The 25,845-nt window shown below is 47.9% G+C and overlaps 2 protein-coding genes across 5 annotated transcripts in view; both read left to right on the forward strand.

The window, feature by feature from the left end:
- GJC2 (gap junction protein gamma 2) overlaps positions 1-5,647 on the forward strand; it is a 34,225-nt gene extending 28,578 nt beyond the window's left edge. For all 4 annotated transcript variants that reach the window (XM_057398895.1, XM_057398896.1, XM_057398897.1 and 1 more), the window contains one exon: positions 3,391-5,647. In XM_057398895.1, the coding sequence (XP_057254878.1) occupies positions 3,411-4,658 (1,248 nt within the window). In that variant the 5' untranslated portion in view covers positions 3,391-3,410 and the 3' untranslated portion in view covers positions 4,659-5,647. The remainder of the gene's footprint in view (positions 1-3,390) is intronic.
- An 11,022-nt stretch (positions 5,648-16,669) lies between these two features.
- Positions 16,670-19,461, forward strand: IBA57 (iron-sulfur cluster assembly factor IBA57). The gene is made up of 2 exons (XM_057398898.1): positions 16,670-17,093; positions 19,048-19,461. Exons 1-2 carry the CDS (start codon positions 16,685-16,687, stop codon positions 19,437-19,439), a joined length of 801 nt encoding a protein of 266 aa, XP_057254881.1. The 5' UTR covers positions 16,670-16,684; the 3' UTR covers positions 19,440-19,461.
- Positions 19,462-25,845: the final 6,384 nt, after the last annotated feature.

Genomic DNA, 25,845 nt, shown 5'->3' on the forward strand with positions numbered 1-25,845 from the left:
GAAACAGCTTGAGGCTGTTTCCTGCAGATGTTCCTGCAGATCCAGATGTGCATAGAGGGCTGAGCTGCAAGGTCAGTGTCAGGACCAACAGCTCGGGCTGGGAGCTGGTAACAAGAGGTGGTCTTCTCAAAGCAACTGTCTACCAGTTCTGCGTTTTTCTTTCAATTTCTTCCTTTTCCTTGACTCAGGAGGTTTGTGAGTGTTTTGAACCAATGCTATTGGGTGCCCCTTTCTAAAATGTGGGTGCTTTGCTGACAGTCCTGACTATTCTCAGATCAAAACTTGAATATTTACTTCAAAAGCCCTCATTACCTTGGTTAGACTACCCCTGCTCCAGCAAATAGCTGTTGGGAGGTGAGCCTGAGCTTTGGGAATTGTGTCATAGAATCATGGAATAGTCAGAGTTGGAAAGGACCTTAAGATCATCTAGTTACAACCCCCCTGTGTCCTTAAGTAACACTTGCAAAACGGTGAATTAACCTTGATGCAAACCTCACAAACTAGGTGAGCACTGAAATTATAGAGGAACTGCTCTACAGGACATTTGAAGCTTGTGTTTTAGAACAACATGGGGTTTGCAGCTAGCTGGGGCTGCAGATGGGAGCTGGTGTGTGGCCAGCCAATCTGGGGCCAGTGTGTGCTCAACCCAAGCCCAAACCCTGCCTCAGCTGGACCCGGATGCTCCACAGACAGATGCACCATGCCCCACAGTGGGCCATAGCTGCACTCAGTGGGGTCTTCCCTTCCCAGCCCCCTGTCAGCTGCAGCTTGGCCGAGTGCCCAGATTAATCCTGCAAATCATTTAACGCCCCATATCTGCCCCATTTGCCCATATCTGAATGGGGAAGCCAATCAGAGGAAGGATTAAACACTTTAGAGTGTATCCACTTTAAAGAAGCAAAAAAGGCACTTTGAGGAGATGCTTTCCCATCTCACCCCTGAGTAACCTCAATTTCCTCAATAAAGAATAGCTCTGTGGGGATTGCTTTCCACATTTTTCTGCAGTAGCTGAGTTGCCCTATCTGCAGCAGTGCTTCTGTGCTGACCATTGGGTCCAAGGCATCACTTTTGGTGCAGGTGATAGGGTTTCTGGTCCCAGCAACTTTGAGGGCTGTTGTTCTTCAAGGTAAGTTGAGGGCAGAGAGGAGAACTTCCCCACCTCTTCTTCTGGCCTATTACAGCCTGTTATTACAGCTTCTTACAGCTGTTATTACCCAGCCTGGAGTGAGCTGTTTCTTTGCTCCCTGCCTCAGTTTCTCCAGCTACAGGACAAGAATAACACCATCTGCAGAGCACTCCCACAGTCTCATTCTGGCATGTGAAGACTTGGGGGTTTGGGTTCGCAGAGGATTTGTTTGATCTAGAAATAGCAAAGTTAGAAAATTCCATCTGCCTGGTCTCGAGAGCCCTTGACAGCAGAAGAATTTCACTGCATCTTGAGCCTTGGGCTGCACTGCTACCTCCCGGGGCAGCACGAAGGCAAGCACTGAGCAAACCAGGGCTGTTTGGCTCCTGTCCTGGGAAGCAGCGTGAGCAAAACCGCATTCCAGAAAGGCTTGATATGGAGAACAGAGCAAGGCACATTTCCCCTACTTGCTCCTGCATGGGGCTGTGCCCATGGCTGATGCTGGTGGCTGCTCCCGCCCTGCACCTGGTGTGGCTGATGGGCTTAAAACCCAGCTTGTGCCATGGAGATCCTAGGGCTTAATTTTGTGTCTCCGTATAAAAGAGATGCAAAACCAGGTTAGGACCAGGCTTGTACCTCATTTTACCTCCACTGAGCCATGCTTACCAGCATAGAGGGGTAGGTTTGAAGTCCATACTCTTTCAATATATGGACAACAGTTCCTTCCTCTTCCTCTTCGTGTTTGTGGAGCACTGCAGGGGAGTAGCTTGTGCTGAGCCATAACACACCATTGCCATGTGCTATCCCGTGCTAACTTGCTCTTGTCCATGCTCATGTTCTTGGTTCCTACATCTGCCACCAACATATACACTCTTTGCAGTTCTGGGTGCAGTGGTAGGTGTCAGTTCACAGATGGGATAGGGCACACAGATGCCTAATTTACTGCCTGCTATCAAGTACCTGTGTGGAAACAAAGTGGGTAAACTCACTAACAAGGTGGAACATCATTCAGAGGAGGGATGCAGGGGAGCAGAAAGGATGAGCCCATTCCCTGTTGTCCTGGGGTAAGAGCCCCACTGTTCCCTGTCACAGGGCTCTTTGGGTCTGGGTGCTTTCCCTATTGCTCATTGAATCACAGACTGGTTTGGGCTGGAAGGGACCTTAAAGCTCATCCAATTCCACCCCCCTGCCATGGTCAGGGACACCTTCCACTAGAGCAAGTTGCTCCAAGCCTTGTCCAACCTGGCCTTGAACACTGCCAGGGATGGGGCAGCCGCAGCTTCTCTGGGCAACCTGTGCCAGGGCCTCACCAATTTTACAGGCAAGAACTTCCTAATATCTAACCTAAATCTACCCAGCTCCAGGTATCGAGGTATCTGTCAGGGCTGCTGCCAGTCAAGCAGTAAAATTGCCTTCTGCCCTTAATGATGCCTGGTGTTACCCAAGGAGCCCAGGCTGAGGCCCCACTGCATGTTAAGCTACACACAAAATGGTTATTACAAGCTCTTCCTCCACAGCTGTCTCTAGGTCTAATAAATGCATGTTTTTCTCTGAAAACTTTTCAAGATTTATTTTTAAAACAATCTGTATTTGATTAAACATTTGTTTTGTTTTGGTTTATTTTTTTCAAAAGGAACTTAAAAGGGCCATCGGCCTGTAAACATAAATATTCCCATTCTTTTGCTGATTCTTTGCATTTTTCTGGGTTTGCTAATGAAAGATATTTGAGCAGTGGAACTCTGTGTTGTGGACAGCATCCTCTATTCCCATTTTCAGCTCAGGCGCTTGAGCACATGGCATGCAGGCAAGAGATTATCACAAGCTAACCACCTTTTCATTCCTAGGTGGCTTCCATGGTGCCTTGCATTCACTTTTACAGTCACCCAAACCCTTCTTACAGCAACAGCAACATCTCGAAACAGGCAGCAAAGCTGGTAATGGTGAAGATAGTAGGTGCTGTGGCTTGTTGTGTTATCCATCTTTGTTTATCCAGTACCAGCAGGTATCTCTGCCTCTGTTTACAGTCGTGCAGCATGTTCCCACACTGGCCACAGCTCGTTCCCTGATGCTGCACTCTCATGGTCAGCCCCATGTCATGATCCATTGCAGGTTCCAGGGAGATGGGCTACAGCAGTGAAAGGTGCTTCTTTGAGATAAAATTACTTAATCTGTCACAGATGTGCCAGTGTCACAGCCGTATCACTGACTGCAGCACAGATGTTAACTTAACAGCTATGTTATTTATTTCCCCCCTCTTCTTGCAGGTTATAACTGAATAGCCCTTATGACCAACATGAGCTGGAGCTTTCTAACTCGCCTGCTAGAAGAGATTCACAATCACTCCACCTTTGTGGGGAAGGTCTGGCTCACCGTGCTCATCGTCTTCCGCATTGTCCTGACAGCGGTGGGAGGGGAGTCCATCTACTCTGATGAGCAGAGCAAGTTCACCTGTAACACCAAACAACCTGGCTGTGACAATGTCTGTTATGATGCCTTCGCGCCGCTGTCACACGTCAGGTTCTGGGTCTTCCAGATCATCATGATATCCACCCCTTCGGTCATGTACCTGGGCTATGCCATCCACAGGATCGCACGGTCGGCGGAGGAGGAGAAGAAGTTCAAGGGATTCAAGAAGAAGAAGCAGTTTGCTTTGAACTGGCAGGCAGTGCGCAACATGGAGGAGGCGATGGAGGCTGATGAAGATGAGCCCATGATCTCTGATGACACAGCAGAACGTGAGAAAGCCAAAGCCAAGCCCAAGAGCAAAGAGCAGCAAAAGCATGATGGGAGGAGGCGTATCCAAGAAGAAGGACTGATGAAAATCTATGTCTTTCAGCTACTTACCAGAGCTTCATTTGAAGTTTGTTTTTTGATAGGGCAGTATTTACTCTATGGCTTTGAGGTAGAAGCCTATTATGTTTGCAACAGAGTCCCTTGCCCTCACACTGTTGACTGCTTTGTGTCTCGGCCAACAGAGAAGACCATCTTTCTCCTGGTGATGTACGTGGTGAGCTGCCTGTGCTTATTGCTGAACATGTGTGAGATGTTTCACTTGGGGTTTGGGACCATCCGAGATGCCATTCGCAACCGGAAAATCAACAGCTTCAGGCAACCCCCGTACAATTACGCCTACCCAAAGAACATCTCCTGCCCTCCTGAGTACAACCTGGTAGTGAAATCAGAGAAGTCCACCAAGATCCCCAACAGCCTGATGGCTCATGAGCAGAACTTGGCTAACGTTGCTCAGGAGCAGCAGTGCACCAGCCCAGATGAGAACCTCCCGGCAGACTTGTCCACCCTTCACAAACACTTACGAGTGGCCCAGGAGCAGTTAGACATAGCATTTCAGAGCTACAGCAGCACCCAGGGCAACACACAACCTTCTCGAACCAGCAGTCCTGCCTCGGGTGGCACAGTGATAGAGCAGAACAGGGCCAACATCGCTCAAGAGAAACAAGGTGCTAAACCCAAGGCCAGCTTGGAGAAAGGAAGCTCAAGCAGTAAAGATGGAAAGACATCAGTCTGGATATAGCTTTGTCTAAAAAGAGAGAGGGCAGTGTAAGTGGGAGCTTTATTTTGGTTTGTTTCTGTTTTTTGGTTACTGCATTCATTTCACAGGGCACAGGCGCAATTTTTATATGAGAGTTAAGAGAGAAAAGGAGTTTCAGACCAATTTAGTGCTGTCTTCCAGTGTGTTAACAAAAGACATTTCTTCCCTTTTTCCAACACGTTCTCCAGCTGGCAACTTCCAGTGAGCAAACAGCAACCCCCCGACATCTCCTACCCCTTCAGTCACCACTGGAGCCCCCTTCAGAGACTGGACAGCATGTTATAATGGGAAGAGGAGCTGCTGGTGGCTCAGAAGAGAAGTCAGGCCAGCAGCGAGCAGCTCTTCGCCATGCCAAGGCTAGAGTGCTGTAGGTCAGGCAGTGTTTAATTACTAAATATCCTTAATCAAAATTAATTCCTGATCCCTTGATAAGCAAAAAAAACAACTGACATATTGCATGAACCTTCATGACACACTTACAGCTGATGTCCCACCTGAACTGTTAGATGCTCTAGCAGGCATCGCTGGAAATGAAGGCATGGCTGGATGCTGCAAGCCACAAGCTGGCACCCACATCAAGCTATGGGGCAGAAACACAGTGATTGCCTTACACAGGGAGACCTAAAAGTATAGCACAGCGTGAAAGTTTTTGTCTTTTATTCCTCTGCATCAAAGCAAAAAGCAAAATGACCAAACACTACACAGCAGGAGCAAGCAGTGACATAGCGTCATACCGGTGCCTGTGCAGCACTTGCTACGGATGTGATGGGAATCGTTGCAGTTCCATTGTTTTTAACAAACTGCTGCTTCACATCACCAGAAAGTGCCTTTACGCAACCAGGAAAACAAAACCGTAAAGGGTTTAGACTTCTTGATTTGCTGAATTTTACTAGAGACTGGAAGATCAGTGTTGGCAAATTTGTTTTCCTGTTTAATCGAACCCTTATAAATAGTGGCAGATGGCAGGTCTATGCATGGTGTGTGTATACATGTACGTATATATACAGCCACATATGAACATGTGTGTGTGAATATAGACATAGATATATATATATATAAAAATGTAATATCAACCCTCTGGTAATTTTACAGCCCTCCACCTCCCCTGGGAAACCCAGCTGGTCCAGGACTATGGCTGCTCACATCCTGGAGCAGCCTTTGGGCTTCTACCTCCCAGCCTCACCTGGGGAACTGGCAGGTTTCACACACTTGGTTGGGGGTCCTTAGCAATGTGATCTGGCTTCAGTGGGGGCAAGACCAGGACAGTAGCAAGAAGTTTTCTCCCTAGTCCATGAGGAGATTTTTTCAGCTTGGCTTGGTTTTAGGGTGGTTTTCATGCATCTACAGAGTCTGGGGGCATGTTAAAATCAAGCTGCTGAGCAACAAGGCTCCTTCTGGTGCCAAGGACATGCTTTTTCAGGGTGGTTTCATCCCATATGTCTTGTACAGCTGCTGGGCTATGGCTTTGTTCCCTTCCAGTAACACAAAATAGAAAGAAAACATCATCGCCGTGAGCACGAGGAGCATGTCCTTGTGCTTATTCCTGCCAAATAGTAGAGGCTGAAACCAGTAACTGCCCGATTCTGTCATGTATCAGAGCTGGTCTGACCCCTGAGATGTTCCCAAGATGCCTGTGGCTTGGCAGATGCTCTCACAGCCTCCCAGGATTCCAGTGACTGATTCACCGCCATGGAGAACCCAAACAGGCAAAGCCTCCAAGATCTAACCTAATGCAAAAAAGTAAACCCACAGAACCATCCTTATGCAAGCTGTTCCCTCATGGCTGTGCCAGCCACACAAAGGCTCATGCAGTTCTCCATGCCAGTATTTCTGATCCATTGGATCTTCATGACTTCTCACTGGGTATCTTTCTCATGTCCTTAAGATCAGTCCGTGAAAGTCCTGAGGATGCCTGTTTTGAAGGTGGCTGGGCCCTTTGGCCATTCTGGGGACCAGGCAGAGAACTTGGGAATCGCCTTCAGCTCCTGGGAACCTCAGCTGAGCTGTGCCATGCCATTAGAGTACAGTGCCAGCAGCTAAAAAGTAGGTTTAAAAAGAAAGCAAAGAAACATCCTATGAGATATCCAGCTGAAAATATTTAGTATGGCTTTGCATAACAGTCTGGGGAAGTTTCAGGCTTGTTCCTGGTCCTGCTGAAGGCATAAAATGCCTGGAGTACTGCCTGCTCCAGCTGCTACAGATCTTCTCCCTGAAAATGGAAAACTGCATCCATGAAGAGGACCAATGCATCCCCCCAGCATCAACAGTCAGTAGTAATACACATCCACTGCATGCAAGGATGGCCCATCTTGCCATGAAATTTGCATGAAAGGCTCAGAAAGCCCACACCACAGTGGTGGGGAGACAAACATATCCAACTACGCTGTTTGTCCTTGTTCTTTGTTTGGGAATGTGTGCTCCTTCTGGGCTGGGGCTGTGCTGCACTGTGCAGGAGAGGCTGTTTGCTGATGGTGCTGCTGTCATAAAGACAAATATATGCAGGTCCACAGACCAGGGCTGCTGGGGAGGAGAGAAGAGGTGCTGCTGGGTAGAAATTTGTTCCTTAATAATTACAGCTGTCCAGCGCACAAAGCTTGTCCTCCACATCAATGTGACTTCTTTTACTGCCAGCTGTGTGTCCCATAGGAAACAGTGTGTATTTAAAGTCCTTATCTCAAGGGAAAGATGGAAACTCTGAAGAGAGTGATGGCTGGATGCTGCCTGGGTTTTTCAGATTCCTTCCCAATAAGCAGCAGTATCACAGCCCGAGATAAACTTGTCCTTCCCATGCAATGCTGTAAGGCCCAGTCCTGTGCAGGAGTCTGGATTTCGGATTGCTCCTGCCCGTAACAGTGAAACTTTCTTTAGCCCCAGCCATGGCATGAGCATTTTCCAATGACTCACATCAGCCCCTCAGCTCCTGCTGACCTGTGGATTCACCAAGTCACCAAACAGAGGGATAGGCATGTGCCTCCCTTGCACTTGCTTCATCCTGGCCAACACCTCACCATGGGGAAAGCAGGGGGCAGATTTTAAGCCAAAACCCCCAGAACCTGGTCACAGAGACTTGACGGATTCATTAAACCTATTTTATACACCAGGGCTATATCCCCTGCCCCACTGATACAGCTGGCCAGTGCTCAAGGGGAGATCCTAGGGCTCCATGACTGCAGGATCAGAAATATTCAGAGCAACAGGGCTGGAAAGGACTACAGCTCTTCTTGCCAACTTGGCACCATCAAATGTCTCCTTAATAGCTAACATGATGCCCCCTTGCTGCAACCTGTCGTGTCTCCTCTCCTCAGCAGACATGGAGAATGTCTCATGCCTTTAATGTCTGCAGAAGCTTTCAGGTGTTAGAAGGCTGTTTTTATCTTCCTCAAGTCTGCTGTCAGCTAAATAACTCCAGTGTCATCAACTTTTATCCAAGGGCTGCTTTCCTAGCATGGTCTTCCTTGGTGTCTCTGAACCACCATCAGCAAGGTCACATCTTCCCACTCTTCTCCTCTTTATTCATGCATCTGCCACCCTGGTCCTCTCCAAACCCACATCTTCTGCAGACATGGGGATTGCTCCCCTCTTCAGATGTGGGCTTGTACAGTCAGTATCTTCCTGCCATCCTTCAAACTGCCTTTTTATTTTCATACCGCAGTAAGAGGGTTTTGAGTGGTCTGTTGGTCTGCAGCAGATTTGCAGCCTCCTCCTGGCTGGTGTCACCATACATTTAATACGCACACACTGTTTTCCAAAGTAAGAGTCAATAATTGCAATATTGATGAGTACTAGAGCCAGGGCAGAATCTTGGGCAATCAATACAACCTACTCGTTGGGCAGGGAGATAGATAGGGTAACTGCTCTCTCAGCCATCCTTCCAGCCAGCCCTGCTCATCTATCAGGCTTGAAATGCTTCTTTGCATAAAATGCTTTCCGAATGACAGCTAATCTTGCTTCCCCATGTTTTCCAAGTGTTTTGACAGGGACAGAAGCACAGAAGCATATTCCTGGCAGGATTGCTGTAGTGGTGTGGGCTGCCTGGGAGAGAAACAGTTTCCTGCAAAGTCCCAGCCAGCCTGGGGGACACTGCTGACTCCTCTGACCTCAGTTCTGCCAGATCACATCTGAGCCATACACAGGAGCCAGCATGAATCAGAGAGCCCCAGAAATATAAAGGATTATTATTATTATGTATACCGAGTTGCTCACTTACCCCCTTCCTCCTTTACTCCTTGGACTCTAAAGCCTGTCAGGTATTGCATCTTTCCATTGAGTCACTGCCATGAAGGTGACAGACATAAATTAATGTCTGCAGAAGTGACTACTTTCAAGGAAAGAGCAAAGATCCCTTATTTGATTGTGTCAGTTTGGGAAGGAAAAAGATAGGCAAAATATGCCTAACTACAAGCAAGATTCCCATCACAACCATTACAAACTAAACTGGCAGCTCAAGGAATTTCAATTAGATGACAGGAGGCAGAAGAAATGCCAGTAGTATAATTAATGCTTTGCTTTTTTTTCTTCACAGGATAGTAGTTTTGTTCCCACACAAGAGGAGTTTAGCTTTGCAGCTGAACTAATCATAAATGTTGACTCTCTTGCTAAACTTGGTCGGATTAAGTGCCCACACTTATATTTCTATTCTTACCATTCAGGGCCAGGAATGTCCCATGTAAAAGCCAGATTACCTTGTTGCTTGCATTGCATTCCACTGGGAAATACTTGAACTTAACTCAAGGCCATAACCAGTCTGTGCTGTTACAAAGTTTCTGGGATTGTTTTTGTTGTTGTTCATTTTTTACTGTACTAACTGTATTTGCAGTAGGAATTTTTTGAGTATGAGGTTGAATCTGTAAGTATTTTTCAGTGTAAATGTTACATCTGAACTGTAATTAGAATATTAAACACTGCTCAAAAGAGAAAGATACATCAGTCCAACTCTTCAACTGGCTATTCCACATCCATTACTAATAAAACAGAATAAAACTTAATTTTGTTACAGTATGTAAAGAGTGTGATGTTTCTGTGAGAAGGGCACTGAGTTGATGACAAGAAATTCTTCTCAATCTATTATTTGCCTGTTTTCACCATGCAGGAGCTTTATTTTCCCAGATATGGCTATAAATCACTGCAAAATATTTTTGCCTTAAGGAGTAGTTGACCTTCTAGTTGTTTGGGATGTGTTGTCTCTCTGATGAATCACTGCCTACAATTCCTTAAGGCATGGAGCTGAAACTCCTTAGGAAAGCCTGTACATTCAAAAGCAAGAAAACTTTGCAGAACCTTGGAGAAACTGATTTGCGCTGAGCAAACAACGGGAAAGCACTGGTGAGAAAGCATGCAGTTCTGAACAATCTCAGTCTTTGCTCTTCCCATTAAATCACAGGCATGTTCACCCACAACCCCTGTCCAAACAGTCTTCAGGAAACAAATTCTGGACAGGAACATGCAGTTTTTTTTCTGTTTCTCTGGCAGTTCATAGGATCATAGACTTAGAGAATCCTAGAATGGTTTGGGATGAAGAATGCCTTAAAGCTCATCCAGTTCCAACCCCCTGCCACAGGCAGGGGCATTTTCCACCAGACCAGGTTGCGTCAAGCCCTGTCCAACATGGCTTTGAACACTGCACGATGGGACAGCCACAACTTCTCAGGGCAACCTGTGCCAGGGTCTCACCACTCTCATAGTAAAGATAAAGTTGTATCTTTGCAACTTCTTTGGCATGAGCAGAACTAGCTCCCACCAAGAGATAGATAATAGGATACTCTACCATGTCCACAAGAAAGGTCAATAGTCAGAAGCACTTCAGCCTCATAAGTCACATCCTTGGCAGTGCTACATGAAACACACATAAGAAGGGAAAATACTGCCAAACAACAAGATGTCCTTCAAACCAGCAAAGTCTGAGCAATAACATGAACTTACCCTTGCTGTTGGCTGCTGGGCTGGTACCAGACTTACTCGGACATAGAAGCATCCCTGTGTGGCTGACCTTAGCTTGATGTGGCTGCTAGCCACAGTCATGCAGGAAAAAAACCCTGTAGCAAGTCTTCCTCACTAGCAGCCTTCATCCCTTGAAGCCAAGCTCACTCCAGGTCTCTGAGCCCCCAGCCCATGGTCAGTCCCATCCTGTCCTGATGGCTTAGGGGACTGGCATTGGTTGGAAATGAGTGACTGAGTGAGTGAGTGAGTGAGTGAGTGAGTGAGTGAGTGAGTGAGTGAGTGAGTGAGTGAGTAGCAGACTCACCTCTTGTCCCCAGGTCACCTCCAAATTGTTGCTGATAGAGAGTGTGGTTCGGACAGTGCCCACAGAGGGAGAACAGGGTGACAGGGCCCCTTGAGCCTAATGCTCAGTATGAAGGAGGAATGGCAAAAGCAGCCTGTATTTTTGGAACAGAGCAGTTGCAAAACCTCTCATTTCTTTAGACAGCCAGGCTAAAAATACCACTGACTTTCCAGCGTCCCATTCTCTCTGGAACTTCAAGATTCATCTATTTCATTAGCTGCTCCATGCTGCAGGCAGTATTCCTGTCAACAGCATCTCACTAGCCGCTAATCACGCCCCCTAGGGAAATGCTAGTAACAGCTTTACCTTCATTTTCAGCCCCACTAGCACAGAACAGCCCCCTTGGTGTATGGACTCACTCCTTGCAAACTCAGCTGCTACTTTGCTTTACATCTGTTTCCAGCCCATTGTCCTTGCAATTTCCCCCCTATCTTCACTGGCCTTTGCATTGCCCAGGCCAGCCACAATCCATGTTTTCCTCTCTAAGATGGTGGGATATTACCCCATGCCAGAAGCACTACTATGGTTTACCACAGTCCCACATCCCGGCTACTGGCTGCCTGCAACTGACCTCCCAGAGTGTAGCTTCAGGAGTACTTAATGCACAGGGTTAGGGTTGAATAACTGCTGATGTGGGTTTGTGGATGCGAGTTTGTGTTTAGCACCCCATGAAAAAGCTGGACCAAATTCTAAGAGTGCTAACCCTCAGGGCTGGCTGCAGAAAGACAGCAGTTATCCCCACTTTATGCTAGTGTAGATGAATTTTGGATGAAAAAATGCTAAGGATGAGCCCTTGCAGGTGGGAGTTTTGGGCTGTCCTGCTGCCACAGAGGCCAGCAAGCCCCAGACACAGCAGGGTTTCTGGCAGTGGGGGAGCAGAGAGTGGAAAGCTGATGGAACAAGAGGCTGATGACAGCTTGTGCAACTGCCGGGGGACCGGCGAGGAACAGGGAGAGAATATCTGTCCTTTTCCACCATTTTTTAGCTGTGAGAAGGGTTTCTGGTTGACCCGAACACATGCCTGGATGAGAATTCCCAGGGGGGATTTTGGAGGAGGTTCCCTTTGGGATAAGGCTTAGCCGGGGACGTTGCATCTTGTAACACTGCCACCCTGTGCCACCAGCTCTCCTCCAACAAACACCACTAGAAATGAGGAAGCTGGTGGCGATGATTCATCAAGCTGTCAAACAAGGGAGAGCTGTACATTTCATGGTCTCACCATGATGTGGAGAGCCTTAGGTATGGAGGAGAGACTGATCTCCACTGTCATTAGGTGTCCCCAGGACTACTTAGAGTCCATGGCAAGAACGGGCACTTTCCTCTATGTAGCTGATGAGATTCAGCTTACACAGAGGCTCTGGTGTGAAATGAAGACTCCTGAAGTGTCTTTTTATCTCCATCACCTACAAAGGAAACCAGCCCACTCAGGTGTGGAAATCCTATATGGGAGGGCTTTTTCCTGGTATAAAATCAGATATTTTATACCAAAGACTCTGGCAGTATTCAACTGAGTATCACAGAGAATTTACTTTACAAAATTCTGCCTGCCTCTGTCAGTCTGGCTCAGCATCTAGGACATTTGATGCTCCTCAACTGCTTTCAAAGCATAAGATGCAGAGAAAAGAACTGAGAGGACAGACTCGTTTTATCAGGCTTTCCTTTTTGTTCAGTTGCTGAGCTGAGACTGTGGTTTCAGAAGGCTGGAAGGAGAGGATCTGTGACCATGTCTGTGAGCTTTAAACACAACAGACAAGTCTGTGTAACACCATGCTGGCTGCCTAAAGCACAGCAGGTCAGATGCAATCTCTGCTCCAAACACAGATAGCAGCAAGAGGTATGACATTACTCAGTCCCACAATATTAGTCCAGTGGAAGCGTATCACTCAAGGACAGTATTGTTCTCATGAGCAAAGGTCGAAGGATCTGATCCCACTGGAGATGGGTCCTGCTGCACTAGAGGGCTTTAAAGTCCCTGTAACTGCATCTGGAGTGTTGAGCCATGGATGTGGAGGACAGGGAAGAATCACCCAGTGTCAGCCAAATTAATCTGATGGAAAGCTCTACGAATCATGTTGTCCCTCTGACTAGGTTTCAGGTCTTCTGCTTTTAGTTATGACAGACACAGAGTGAGGGTTGGCACAACACCCCCAGACATTCAGTGTTGCAGGTCTTGACCATGCTATGGCTTTTCTTAAATCATTCCCTGAGCTAATTTAATACACTAAACTGGTGGAGCTGCAGTTTCTGACCAGTGAAGCATTTAAACACTACTTTACTGGCACCATAACTCTGTGCTAAAAGAAAACCCAGAAATAGGTGTGTAAAAGCTGTAGAAAGTAGAAAACCATATAAAGGCTCAAACTGGCTTCCTGTTTCCTTCGCATTTTCACTTTACTTTCCATTGTCATTCTCCCAAATATGCTGTGTGGGGTCTGATACAACATGCGTGATGGTTAAAAGTCAGCATGAGCATGCATTGAGATGACAAAGGGCTGACTGTGGGATGGCCACTGCCTGTCCCCACCTCTTGGTGGGATGTGGCACCAAGGTAAGGAAGAGCCAAAGCTGGATCCAGGTGCAGGACCATGGTGCCTCAGCCCAGCTGTGCTTCCAGAGTCCTGACTTTCCCCCTTTTCCTGGAATTCTGAAAAGCAAAACACACGCAGCCCCCACTCTTGGCACATTCCCACATCCAGGGAGTGAAAAACACCACAATGGGCATCAGCTCTCTGCATCTTCAGCCCTGGTTTAAAGGCAGGCAGGTTTCTTCAGCCCTGTTTTTCACTCACAGCATTTGCTAGCAGCCGGGCAGAGCATGTTCACATGCCAAGGTCACCTCGAATCGCATCCACTGCCTGTCTTTATTTCTCCACCTGCTCTGTCTGTGCAGCTGCCTGACAAGTGTTGCCTTTGAGCAGGGCCAGTGCTGAACTTGGGGCCACACTGCCTGTCACCACTGGGAGCAGATCTGTCCCTGCACGCGTAGGGATATGTGATAAGGTTATCACTGCTGGGGCACACAGGGAAAGCCTGGTCCTGCCCAAGGGCGAACTGGCTGATCATGCTCTGCTGCTGTCACATCTGCAGCTCCCAAAACACCAAGCAGCTTCACCCAGGGTTTTAGGTTCCGTGGGGTTTCACCAGTGGTTGGCACCAGCTCTGCCTGTTTCAGTGAACATCGATGGCTCCTTTCACAAGGTTCATACTGGGTCAGCTGTGCCCCCTCCCTATAGAGCTGCACATGTGCTGGTGCTGACAGCAGCAACGAGCAGAATGGCCTTAAAGCAAATTGCAGCAACTGGAGAAAAGCAATTACAAATGACAGGCATGACTCATGGCCATTTCTTGAACTGTGGGATGAATTCCAGCATAAGGAGCTGCAGCCAAACCTGGGGCTACCAAGGCCCTTCAGACCCCATTTCTCATAGGGTTAACAAATGTTCAAGGGGCATGCGAACAGCAACTTCTGCCTCACACTAATAACATGGGGATTTTATTTGTGTGCAGTGCTGCTTAGTAGATATTCCCACTGCCAAACACTTATTGTTTATTGTAAAACAGAGCTACTGACAGTTTTCCCAAGAGTGTTAAAAGAGGGAAATAGAATCATAGAATGGTTTGTGCTTCAAGGAACCTTAAAACTCATATAGTTTCAACCCCTCTGCCATAGACAGGGACACCTTCCACTAGACCAGCTTGCTCCAAGCCCCATCCAACCTGGCCTTGACCACTGCCAGAGATGGGGCAGCCACAGCTTCTCTGGGCAACCTTGGCCAAGGCCTCACCACCGCAGAGGGAAGAACTTCATCCTTGTATCTAATCTAAATCTCCCCTCTTTCAGTTTCAAGCCATTCCCCTTTGTCCTACCACTACCTGCCCTCGCAAAAAGGATGGGGCAGCTAATGGATCTTACAGGAGCAGAAACAATGCATCACTGGAGTGGAAACTAGAAACCTTTGGTGCGTTTTCCAGCCTGTTAGCCAAAACTTCACTGGGGGAGCACAGGTACTACTCTACCTGCCCGCGGTTTCCAGGGTATTAAGGGCTCAGCGGGGACGGTCTGACTAAGTGGGCAGCAATTCGCAGAGCTGGGGAGAGGTGGCCTGAGCAGACCCCCAGTGCTCACAAAACGAACCGCGGGACTTGGGCGCTGTTTAAGCCGCTCCATGGCTGGGGGCAGCGCTCCCCTGCCTGGCAGGGGCACCCGAATGTGCTACAGTCACCCCGCGCAGCGGGAGGGCACCCAGAGCTGGGGTTGCCCAGTACCAACCCCCTAATGATTTCAGTATTGTTAAGGCAGCCCTCAGGGGAGGCCCTGGGCATAGCATCTGAGGGTATGTCTGGGACGTACCTGAAATGAGCAGTTTGTACTGTCTCACAGGTGCTATAGTCACTGACAAGGCAGCATGACACGTCACATAGTAATTACACCATATAGTCACCTGCTGTAGGTGTGGTGTTGATGAGTGGGAAACCAGGGTCATGCAAACTGTTGGGTCAGGTTAAAGGAGCAGCTACTGGGAAGCACAGCTGAACAAAGCTTCTCCTCCTGCTGAAAGTTGCCTTGCTTTAGATCTTAGAATCACAGACTGGTTTGGACTGTAAGAGTCTTTTAAAAGCTCATCTATTCCAACCTGCCTGCCATGGGCAGGGACACCTTCCACTAGACCAGGCTGCCCCAAGCCCCACCTAACCTGGCTTTGAACACTGCAGGGATGGGGCAGCCACAGCTTCTCTGGGTAACCTGTGCCAGGGCCCCACCACCCTCACAGGAAGGTCTTCTTTCTCAGACCTTCCCAAGATCTCCCCTCTGTCCATTTAAAGCCATTCACCCTTGTCCTGTCCCTACCTGCCCATGTCAAAAGCCCCTCCTCAGTTTTCTTGTCAGCCCCTTTAGGTGCTGGGAGCTTCTCTAAGGTGTCCCCAGAGCCTTCTCTTCTCCAGGCTGAACAAGCCCAGCTCTCTCAGCCTGTCTCCATAGCAGACGTGCTTCAGCCCTCGGAGCATCTTTGTGGCCTCCTCTGGACTCACTCCAACAGCTCCATGTCCTTCTTATGTTGGGGGCCTCAGAACTAGACACAGGAGTGTGAGGGAAGTTCTCACCAGAGCACAGTAGAGGGGGAGAATCCCCTCCCTTGACCTGCTGGTCACACTCTGGGGATGCAGCCCAGGACATGGTTGGTTTCTGGTCTGCAAGTTCAGACTGCCAGGTCATGGTGACCTTATCCACCAGCACCCCAAGTTCTTCTCAGAGCTGCTCTCAGTCCAGCCTCCTGCAGCCTTTATCTGTGTTTGGGATTACCCCGTCCCAGGTGCAGGACCTTGCACTTGGTCTGCTTGAACTTCATGAGGCTCATACTCATACTGTCCCACCTCTCCAGCCTGTCCAGGGCCCTCTGGATGACATCTGTTCTCTCCAGCATGTTGCCTGTACCACACAGCTCTGTGTCTTTGGAAACTTGCTGAGAGTGTGCTTGATCCCACTGTCCATTGCTCCTGACAAAGATATTGAACACCCTGAGGAACGCCACAGATAGGCATGAGTGTTTGGGAAGACTGCATGGTCAGACTCATTTCTGTCCCCAGGAGAAGTGAGAGCAGTATTTGCTAGGAAAAGAATGGATGGCTGAAAAAGTTCAGGTATTTTAGTACAGGGAGTTGAGTGTGTGCTGGCAGCCTTCGGTGAAACTCCGCAGGCCTCTGGATGTGCACCAGGTTTGAGATAAACATGTTGGCTTCCGCTGCTGTGGCGGTTTGTTTTTCTAACCTTGTCAGTGTTACTTTTTTTAGGCTTCATGAGAGTCCAGAAGAAGAGCCGCACATCCTGCTGGAGTGTGACAGTGGCGTCCTGGATGCCATACAAAAACATCTGAAACTGTACAAGATCCGGAGGAAAGTAAACATCACCCCTTGCCTTGACCTCTCTTTGTGGGCTGTCATCCCTGGGGAGCAGGCTGGAGACATTGCCAGTTCCCTTGCAAAATGTGCAGACCAGGCTCCAATTTTAAGTCCTGACCCCAGAACAGAAGTCATGGGCTGGAGAGTTATCACAAAGAAAGGAGTAAATCTGTCAGAGATTATCCCTGGGAGTCATGTTGGAAACATTCAGGATTACCACAGGCACAGGTATAAACAAGGTAAAGCCAAGATCTATTTTTCACTGGATTTGGGGATTTTTTTTCATGTATTATTACAGTTTCATATTATGAGAGTCCAGATGCTGATCTAAGACAAAGGAATAAATTATAAAAGCTGCATTGGTCTATATGTGTTAACTTGTTAGTAAGCACAGGTATTATTTGCTACTTTGAGGGAAAAAAAGTGATTTGGTAGTTATAATTCTGTCTGGTGGCAGAATCTGGGTACAGTTTCCTAGGGTGGCAGGTCAGGAATGCTAACAGCAAGAGAAAACCAGGATCATTCATTTTCTTAGAGGAAAACTTGTGTGGCTTGAGTAATTTTGATTATTTTGGGACAGTTTCTATGTTTTCCTTGTTGCTAAGGAAGGAGAAGCAAACACTAACTTATTTTCTTACAAATGTATGAATGGTTGCACAGAATTAACTCGGAGGTGGAGGGATGTATGCTTGATTTGAGAGGGAGCTCAGTTCTGGAAGCCCCCGTGCCTGCGCAGTGCTCCTATTGACTGTACATGCAGACAGTGGCAAATAAGATAATAAATTGACTGGATAATAAGTCAATAGGCAGACTGAAAGATGATGATCCTCTGCTAAACCCGAATCCATTTGGTTGGGAAAAGCAAGCTGTTAATGGGTCAAACTGGGCTAGCCTTTGTGCTGCCTCCTGAAACGACAGTGCTCGTCTTGCTGCACTGCTGCAAAAGGCTCTGTCCAGCCCTGGTTAAAAAAAAAATATAATTTCTTTGTGTCATTGGTCAAAAAAGGCTAGTTATACAGACATTTGACATTTCAGCTTGAAGAAAAACAGTTGTCTAATTTATGTTCTTCTGAAGAAAAGAACTCTTACTGATATTAACAGAGGGACTGACATTTAATTGACATTGAAAGAGCGATCTTGGCAGGCTCGAGAGGTGGGCCTGTGCAAATCTCATGAAATTCACCAGGCCATATGCAAGGTTCTGCACATGGGTCAGGGCAATCCCAAGCACAAATACAGGCTAGGGAAGACTGGATTGAGAGCAGCCCTGAGGAGAAGGACTTGGTGTTGGGTGACAAGAAGGTCACCATGACCCGGCAGTGTGTGCTGCAGCACTGGAAGCTGTTGGAGCAGGTCCAGAGGAGGCCATGGAGGTGCTCTGAGGGCTGGAGCACCTCTGCTACAGAGACAGGCTGAGAGAGCTGGGCTTGCTCAACCTGGAGAAGAGAAGGCTCCAGGGAGACCGTAGAGCAGCTTCCAGTGCCTAAAGGGGCTGACAAGAAAGACGGAGAGGGGCTTTTGACATGGGCAGGTAGGAATAGGACAAGGGGGAATGGCTTTTGTCCTGGGCTCAGCTACCGGCTGAGCCTAAACCACAGCTTTAAACTGAGAGAGGGGAGATTCAGATGAGATCTGAGGAAGAAGTTCTTCCCTGTGAGGGTGGTGAGGCCCTGCAGAGGTTGCCCAGAGAAGCTGTGGCTGCCCCATCCCTGGCAGTGTTGAAGGCCAGTTTAGACAGGGCTTGGAGCCACCTGGTCTAATGAAAAGTGTCCCTGCCCAAGGCAGTGGGGTTAGAACTGGATGCTCTTTAAGGTCCCTTCCAACCCAAACCATTCTACGATTGTAGAATCCGCTTTGCGGGTGCAAGTGGGCAAAATTTAGCATTAATTCATTTGGATGGATTCTACATCATTCTGGGTGCTTTGAATTTTCACTGTTATTCTTCTGAGGTTCTGTATGCTTCATAAAATCAGATTCCAGTGCAGTTCTGCTTGCGTTTAAAGAGGAATCTTTGCTAACTGTTTATGGCTAATGATTTGCTCAGGCCCGCACCAGAGTTTTTGGAAGTTTTTTATTTATCCATTGTTTCTATGGGGCCCCTTGCTTTTATAACTTATGGAGGAAGCATGCCGCAGGAATCTTAAATACTGAAGAATTTTCCAAATTTACCTATTGGTTTTACTCTTTTCCTAGGAATTCCTGAAGGTGTGAAAGATCTACCTCCTGGTGTTGCCCTCCCACTGGAATCAAACCTGGCCTACATGAATGGCATCAGCTTCACCAAAGGCTGCTACATTGGACAGGAGTTGACAGCCAGGACCCACCATGTGGGTGTCATTCGCAAGCGGCTGCTGCCAGTCCAGTTTCCAGCTCCTCTTCCCACAGACAGCATTCCCGAGGGTGCTGATATTGTAACTGAATCAGGAAAGTCAGCTGGCAAGTTTCGTTTTGGAGGAGGTGAACTCGGTATAGCTCTTCTGAGGTTAGCTAATGTAAATGAAGCTCTCTACCTAAATAGTGGAGGTGGTAAAGTAAAGCTCACTGCAAGTATACCTGAGTGGTGGCCGAAAACCGCTAGCAAATAATTGAGGAACCAGCATTTGCCTTCCTGAGAATGTATTTTGTGTGATACATTTGGGAAGGTGTGTTTGCCTTCAGCCGTTGTTTGTGGTGTTTGATGTGGGGAGTGTGTGACAGGATTCTTGAAATTGGGACTAAACAGCAGGAACCCAAACCTGAGGATGGGAGGATAATTTAAGCACTATGGAGAGACCCACAGAGCACGTGCAGGGAAGCACACTGTTTCCTGTGAGTACCTTGTATGTATTCAGGGGGTGCTGTATCGCTGGGTTGGATGCCAGCTGAATTTTCAGACCATTGGTCACTCAGTCAGACTCTGCCCTGTGTAGGGTGTGGGGTGCATTCAGACTGAAGCGACAGTGGGAGCAGGAGTTTGCCATTGCACTGAACTTTTCTGTTAGAAATAACCATTCTGTGGTATTATTTTTTTTTTTAATGAAGAGCATGCTGCTCATACCTCATGTAAGATACATACTCAGGCTGAAGTGTTCACTGCAAATTGAGCTTCTTCCTAAACTTGCGGATAGGGTGCACTAATTGCATTCAGGAAGACGAATACCTTCTCCTTCACATTTGGGAACTTGATTTTAAGTCCTCCCTGGTAAGAAAGCTCTCCAACTTCTTGATCCCATGCCCTGCTTCAACGCCAGCAGAGGGAGCGCAGGCAGCCTGGGTCAGCCAGGCTTCCTTCACCTAAGAAACTGTTTGGGAGAGGAGACGGATACTTTACAGAAATACAGTGCACCAGTGCATGCCCTGGGGTGACTATTGGTGTACTGGTGCGTAGCAGAATAACCTCTTACCAGAAGCATGTGCCCACCAGTTGCCAGCAACAATTGAAGGGTTGGTTTTTTTGGCATCTCCATCTTTGGTCTGTCATGTTGTAGAAAAATCCTCCAAACTTTCTTGCAGCCTTTGGCAGGGGTTTTCTTGCTCCCTCCACAAAGCTGAGGAAGGGATAGCCTGTCCCCATCTCACCTTTGCGTCTTCCCTCAGCATTAAGATGAGGTCTCTGGAGAAAGAGTTAATGCCAGACCTTCTCTCAGCTCAGCCTGGGGTTCCTGAGAGAGGATATGCACCCCATTCATTTCTCTGGCTGCTTCCCACTTCCCTTGTACCCAGCACGGCTCCCTGCTGCTGTCTCCAGCTGCGCTATTCTCCATCCACCATCCCCTGTGGGTTTTCAGAGCAGCCCAGTACCTCAGGATTTCTGTGCTGCATTTTTCTGGCTCCCACTTCTTGTTCCTCTTCACGCTTTTCCTTGTTTCTGCAGTCGTGTGTTCCTCTCTGCTTCCTCACAGCCAACCAGCTCGGTGCCTCCTAACCTGTCAACTTGTAGCAACTTATAGGAGCCCTATGTATTTTTGTATTTCAACAAACCTGTTACCAAGGGTGAGTGTGTGCAAGGGCATGATGAGAGCTTAGCAGGAGGGAGGACCCCATTCTGACAAAAAAAAGCCCCGCTTGCATGTGCATTTGTAACAAAAAACATCTGAAGCACATTCTGCCACTGTTCCAGTGTCACTGTAAAGGGAGCTTGTCTCTGAAAAATGCTTGTATTGGTTAAAAACATGCTTGCTGTAAAATGAATCTGTGAAATACTGCATTAAAAGTTTATTGTATCAGTAATTTGTTACTGACCTGAAAGAGACTCTACCTTGTGTGAAGACACACCACACAACACTTTTTGAAGTAGCTTACTGACAGGAAAAAGGTCTCACACTGTTTATCACCCCTTTGGCAGGTTGAAGACTGTTAACGAAGTCTTTCTGCTGGAAAAATAAATGGCAGTGCAGTGCTTTGTGCTTTCTGGATCCTTGGACTGTGACAAAGGCAAGACTGTGCAGCTTGTGTTGATGCTGCTTTGCCAGGAGCAGCTTTTCCTCTGTCTCCCATTGTGCAGAGTCTCCTCAGAACAGTTGTATTGTACTGGTATGCGTACAGCCTGAATAAACACAATGTTTATTCTGTCTGGGGAAGTCCTGAATCTCTTCTGGTGCTTTCTTAACACATTTTTAAACACACGTTTGCCTTCTTAGCATATTTGAAAGGTTTTTCTGTTGCTAACAGCTGCAGGTTACAGATTTGCACTCGATCACTTCAGAGAAAGGATGTGGCAGAAGTCAGAGAGGGCAGCCCCAGTCTGCATTATCCATTCATTCTTCATTCTCCCTCACTACCAGCTCCTCACCACCAGCCATCATCAATGGCTTTATGTGGTGAGCTTGGTCTGGAAGGCCAGGGTACAGCTGTATAAGTGCAAGGTGGATTTTGTAGGGGTGTCTTCCTTGCTCCTGATCCCCAACAGAGCAAACCTCCTTCACCAAAGGTTGGGACTGAGTGAAGCACAGTGAGGAACTCGCTGCTGACCAGCCAACAAGGGATGGACAACCACCCACCCGCTCACCATGTAAGCTGAAGGGTGCAATGTCCTCAGCAGCACATTTAACACCTGCTGCTGTAGGAAGGAGGAAACATTGAGAAATAAAAGGCCAGGTTGGACGGGGCTTGGGAGTAACCTGGTCCAGTGGAAGGTGTCTCTGCCTCTGGCAGGGGGTTGGAACTGAGCTTTAAGGTACCTTCCAACCCAAACCAGTCTGTGATTCTATGATAAAACACACACAGCCCCTCTGCCACCCCGTGAGGGAAACAAGACCGTTTTGTGGTGCAATTCTGTCAGCTTTTCGTGCTTTCCTCAGCACGAGACGAACATGGCAGCTAAGGGGGGGCTGTCAGGTAACCTGCTCAGCTGCCCGTCTAATACTTAATACAGCTGGAAAACAGAGGCTCTGCTCTTCGAGAGGCTAATCCCTTCCTGAGACTATGTTTTCGGCTCTTCCCTGCGCTGCCTCAGCTCCACCTCACTCTCCTCCCCACGCCGGCTCCCCCGTCCCGCTTCACAATGGTTCACCCCTCCCCTATCCAGCCTCCCTCTTTTTCCCCCGCGCAGTGGTTTCTCCCACCGACGGCCGTTGACCGAGTGCGCGCTTAACTCCCCTCCGCCCCCGCGCGGGCGGGCACATGGGAAACAGAGGGGATGCTCGGGCCGGCGGCTGCTGGGGGGGGGCTGCAATGGCCGGGGCGGTGCTGGCTCCTCACGGCGGGAGGGGGAGGATAAGATGGTGGCGGGTCGCGCCGTGACTCTGGCCGTTCGGCCTCACGGGGCTTCCCGGGCGGAGGTGAGGCGTCAGCGCTGCCGCCCCGCCGCCGGGACGGGGCTGGGGCTGCGGTCTTAGCTTTGGAGCTGAGGAGTGAGCGGACGTTGTGAGGGGAGGAACCGGGCGGAGGAGGTGCTGCGGGTCTGGTGGGGGTGAGCCCCCGTGGCTGCTGTTAGGGCAGGACCGTGAAATAAAGGACATGTCTGCTAAAGTACAAGGCTGTGTTACACTTGCCTGTGGTACGCTGTCATTTCTGTGGGCGCTGGGGCGTTAACAGAGCCGTGAGCGGGTCTGGCACACTAAAAATAAGAGGTTTGTGCACGGGAAGAGAGCAAAAAAGACCCGTGGAGTAAGCAAGTAGTATATAGCCTGGAGTCTCAGTAGGGTGAGGCAGGAGGCCTTTTCAGAGGCTGTGAAGGGGAGTACATTGAAATGTTCGGCTTCAGGAAAAAGGTTCCTTTTTTTGCTGCTTTTTTTTTCTCTGGATTTTTTTTGCCATATTTTTCCCATTTCCCGATTTTTTTTTTTCTTCCCCTTTTCAGCAGTTCTTGATTTGTTACAGTTTTTATATTTCCCGATATTTTTTTTTCCTTCCCCTTTTCAGCAGTTCTTGATTTAACTGTTACAGTTTTTATATTTCCTGTTATAGTAAAAAGCCTCCCAAAAGCTACCCTGGTGTGGGGAAGGGTGTGGAAGAATGACTGCTAATACTTAAGTCTAGTGTATAAGCAGATGTTCTGCTGCGTTATTAACATCGCTGCAATCTGCTGGTTTAAGTGTATTATTACTTGCATGAATTCACACTCCTGTGGCTGGGTTGCTGCTGGGAGCTTGTGTGCAGGCATCATCTTCACGCTGAATTACTTGTAGTTATCAAGTTTAAAACACCCTTATAAATATTTGTGCGTTGATATTAACGTTCTCAGTATAGGTGTTGCTGAAACCCTTGAAATCTTCAGGGGGCGTCCAGTGGTGCAGCTAACTACTACTTCCAGCTGCTTTACAAGAGTAGGGTTTTGAGGACAGTTTCTGCTGGATGGTAGCAAAGATGTACACTGCATTTTGACTTCAAACTGTTCTCTCAACAGTTTCCCTGTACAGTGTTTTGCTTTCACATAGATGGTGAGCCCTTTGGAAAAGGTCATCTTGTTCTTTCTGTTACATGCTGTTCCCTGGCTAGCGCAAATGATTTATGCCTAAACTGGTTTTGTGGAGTGGTGTCTGGGTTTCCTCCCATTCCCTCTGTCTTGCTGAGGCCAAAGGAATGTGCAGTTTGCTGTCAGACTTTACACTGGGGTGAGGGAAGGGGCTTTGCAGAGCAAGGTGATGCTGCTGTGACTTAGTGAAAATGCCTCCACAATGGAGGAAAGCTTTGTAGAAAGTTGTAATTTATTTTTTCTTCCCCTCACTTTTAGGATCCTTTGCCTGTGGCCTGCCTATATTAAGTTATTGAAGAACTTAAGAGTAAGAGGTTTTCTCATTTCCACTGTAACACTTGTAGCTTTCGTAGGAGCTTTCTCATATTCCGTGAGATGGATTTAGGGGCAATTTTACTGTTCAGGATGAACAGCGTCTTTTTAGGTTTAACTCAAATGACTTAAGTGTATGTTAAAGGACAGCTTGAGGGTCTTTTGATGGGGAGACAGGAACAATAGTGGTGGGTGCATCACTACCAGTGACAAAAAAACATTTTTATGTGGAGATACCAAAATCACAAGAGATGTCAAACTTGTCATAAGAGCTCTTGTACTGTTAAATACAATGTAATTATTCATATATTGTATGTGTATTTAGAACCATTAACATTTCCTCACTGGGTTATCAGGAAGTTGACAGCTTAAATGGTTTTGGAGGCCTGTTACCACCTCATAGTAATTGCTTAGAAACGACTTCTTGTGTGGGAAGGAGGAGAAGGTGCATTTCAAAACCTCCCACAGGCGTTTCTTCTTTCCTGGAATAGAACCAGAGAGATTTCCCATCTGAGAAGAGTTTCCTGGCTAAATAAAGCAGTAGGTCTGTACTTGCTAGCCTCTGCATGAAGCAGAGAGTTCCCAAAGCTCATAGTGCAGTCCTGGATCCTCTGTCTTGCTGCTCCTGCAGAGGAAAAAACTACAATTCCCATAGTACTTCCACATACTGGTACTCCAGTGACATCAGACATTACATGGCTGAGACTGGTTGTAAGGAAAGAAGACCCAAAATGTAAGCTTGGTGTTTCTTTCACTTCTGTGGCAGGGCTTTTGGCAGTGTAATCTTTGCTTGCTAGGGGAGGATTTCAGTTGCTGCAGAGGTGTTTGAAAGGGTGTGTATCTGAAGAAAACACGAAGTGACTTGTAAGGGCAAGCAATTTGTACTGTTTCTCATAGTGTTGCTGCAGCTTGGAGACTCCTCTGTCTAGGAACAGCTGTGTGGAGTAATTGCTTATTGCCAGTGCTGGTAGTTTGTCACCAGGGGCTGTTTCCTTGCCCACAGCCCGAAACCTGCTTGCTGCTTTTCTGCTGTTTTTGCCCTGCAGCTTCAAGGGGTGGAGGAGAGACGCTACTCACAGCTTGGCAACAGTTTCTGTATGCGTGTAGTAACTGAGGCGTGTAGCGTGTGTCCCATGGCAGCGATGTTAGGGGAGGTAAGCCAGGTGCGGCCACAGCACTGGTTCAGCACATTGCGGGCTACGGGGGGGGGGGGGGGGGGGGGCGGGAATCTGCTGCTGCAGAGCTCTGGTGTGTACAACTGTCGTGCTGGAGTGCCTGTGCTGCTGCTGCTGCTTCCCAGGGGCCTGCGTTGATGGGAGGAAGGCTGGCAGGGAACAGCCGGCGGTAACATCTGCGCAGGTTTGGGTTGGTGGAAGCTAATTCTTGCCACGGGGTGAGGTTTACATGGGTTTTGTTCCTCTGGAGGGGTGCTAGGTGCATGGAGTCCTGCTGGTGTTTCAGAGAGCTGGGAAATAATTCAGCAAAGAGATTTCTGCAGTGTAATATTTGCGTAGGCTGCTGTAGTGCTGTAGTTTAAAGTAAGTGTAGTGATTTATTTGCCTGGTAGTGCCCAGCCTTTCCAGTGCTTGCATATCAAGAGTGCTTGACAAAAACATAGTTTTCCCAACATAAGGCTCTCATGTTGACCACCAGAGTCCTAACAGGAGCAGTGAGGAGAGACTTGCAGAGTGGATGGGAAATTTGGGAATACTTGCCATCACCCTTTCTCAGAAATGTACATCTCAGGCAGGTAATAGATCCCCTCTCATTTCTCCTTAGAAACA

This window comes from Pezoporus wallicus, unplaced genomic scaffold, assembly GCF_028554395.1.
Source record: "Pezoporus wallicus isolate ANWC-B61680 ecotype Strahan unplaced genomic scaffold, APGP_CSIRO_Pwel_v1 contig_3487, whole genome shotgun sequence".
NCBI lineage: Eukaryota > Metazoa > Chordata > Aves > Psittaciformes > Psittacidae > Pezoporus > Pezoporus wallicus.

What these genes read in the sequence shown, in the direction of transcription:
- IBA57 (XM_057398898.1), top strand. Translation starts at nt 16,685, where the DNA reads ATGTTGGCTTCCGCTGCTGTGGCGGTTTGTTTTTCTAACCTTGTCAGT. An exon ending in CAGGCACAGGTATAAACAAG is followed by an intron (nt 17,094 to 19,047) that starts GTAAAGCCAAGA and finishes CTCTTTTCCTAG; the next exon opens with GAATTCCTGAAGGTGTGAAA.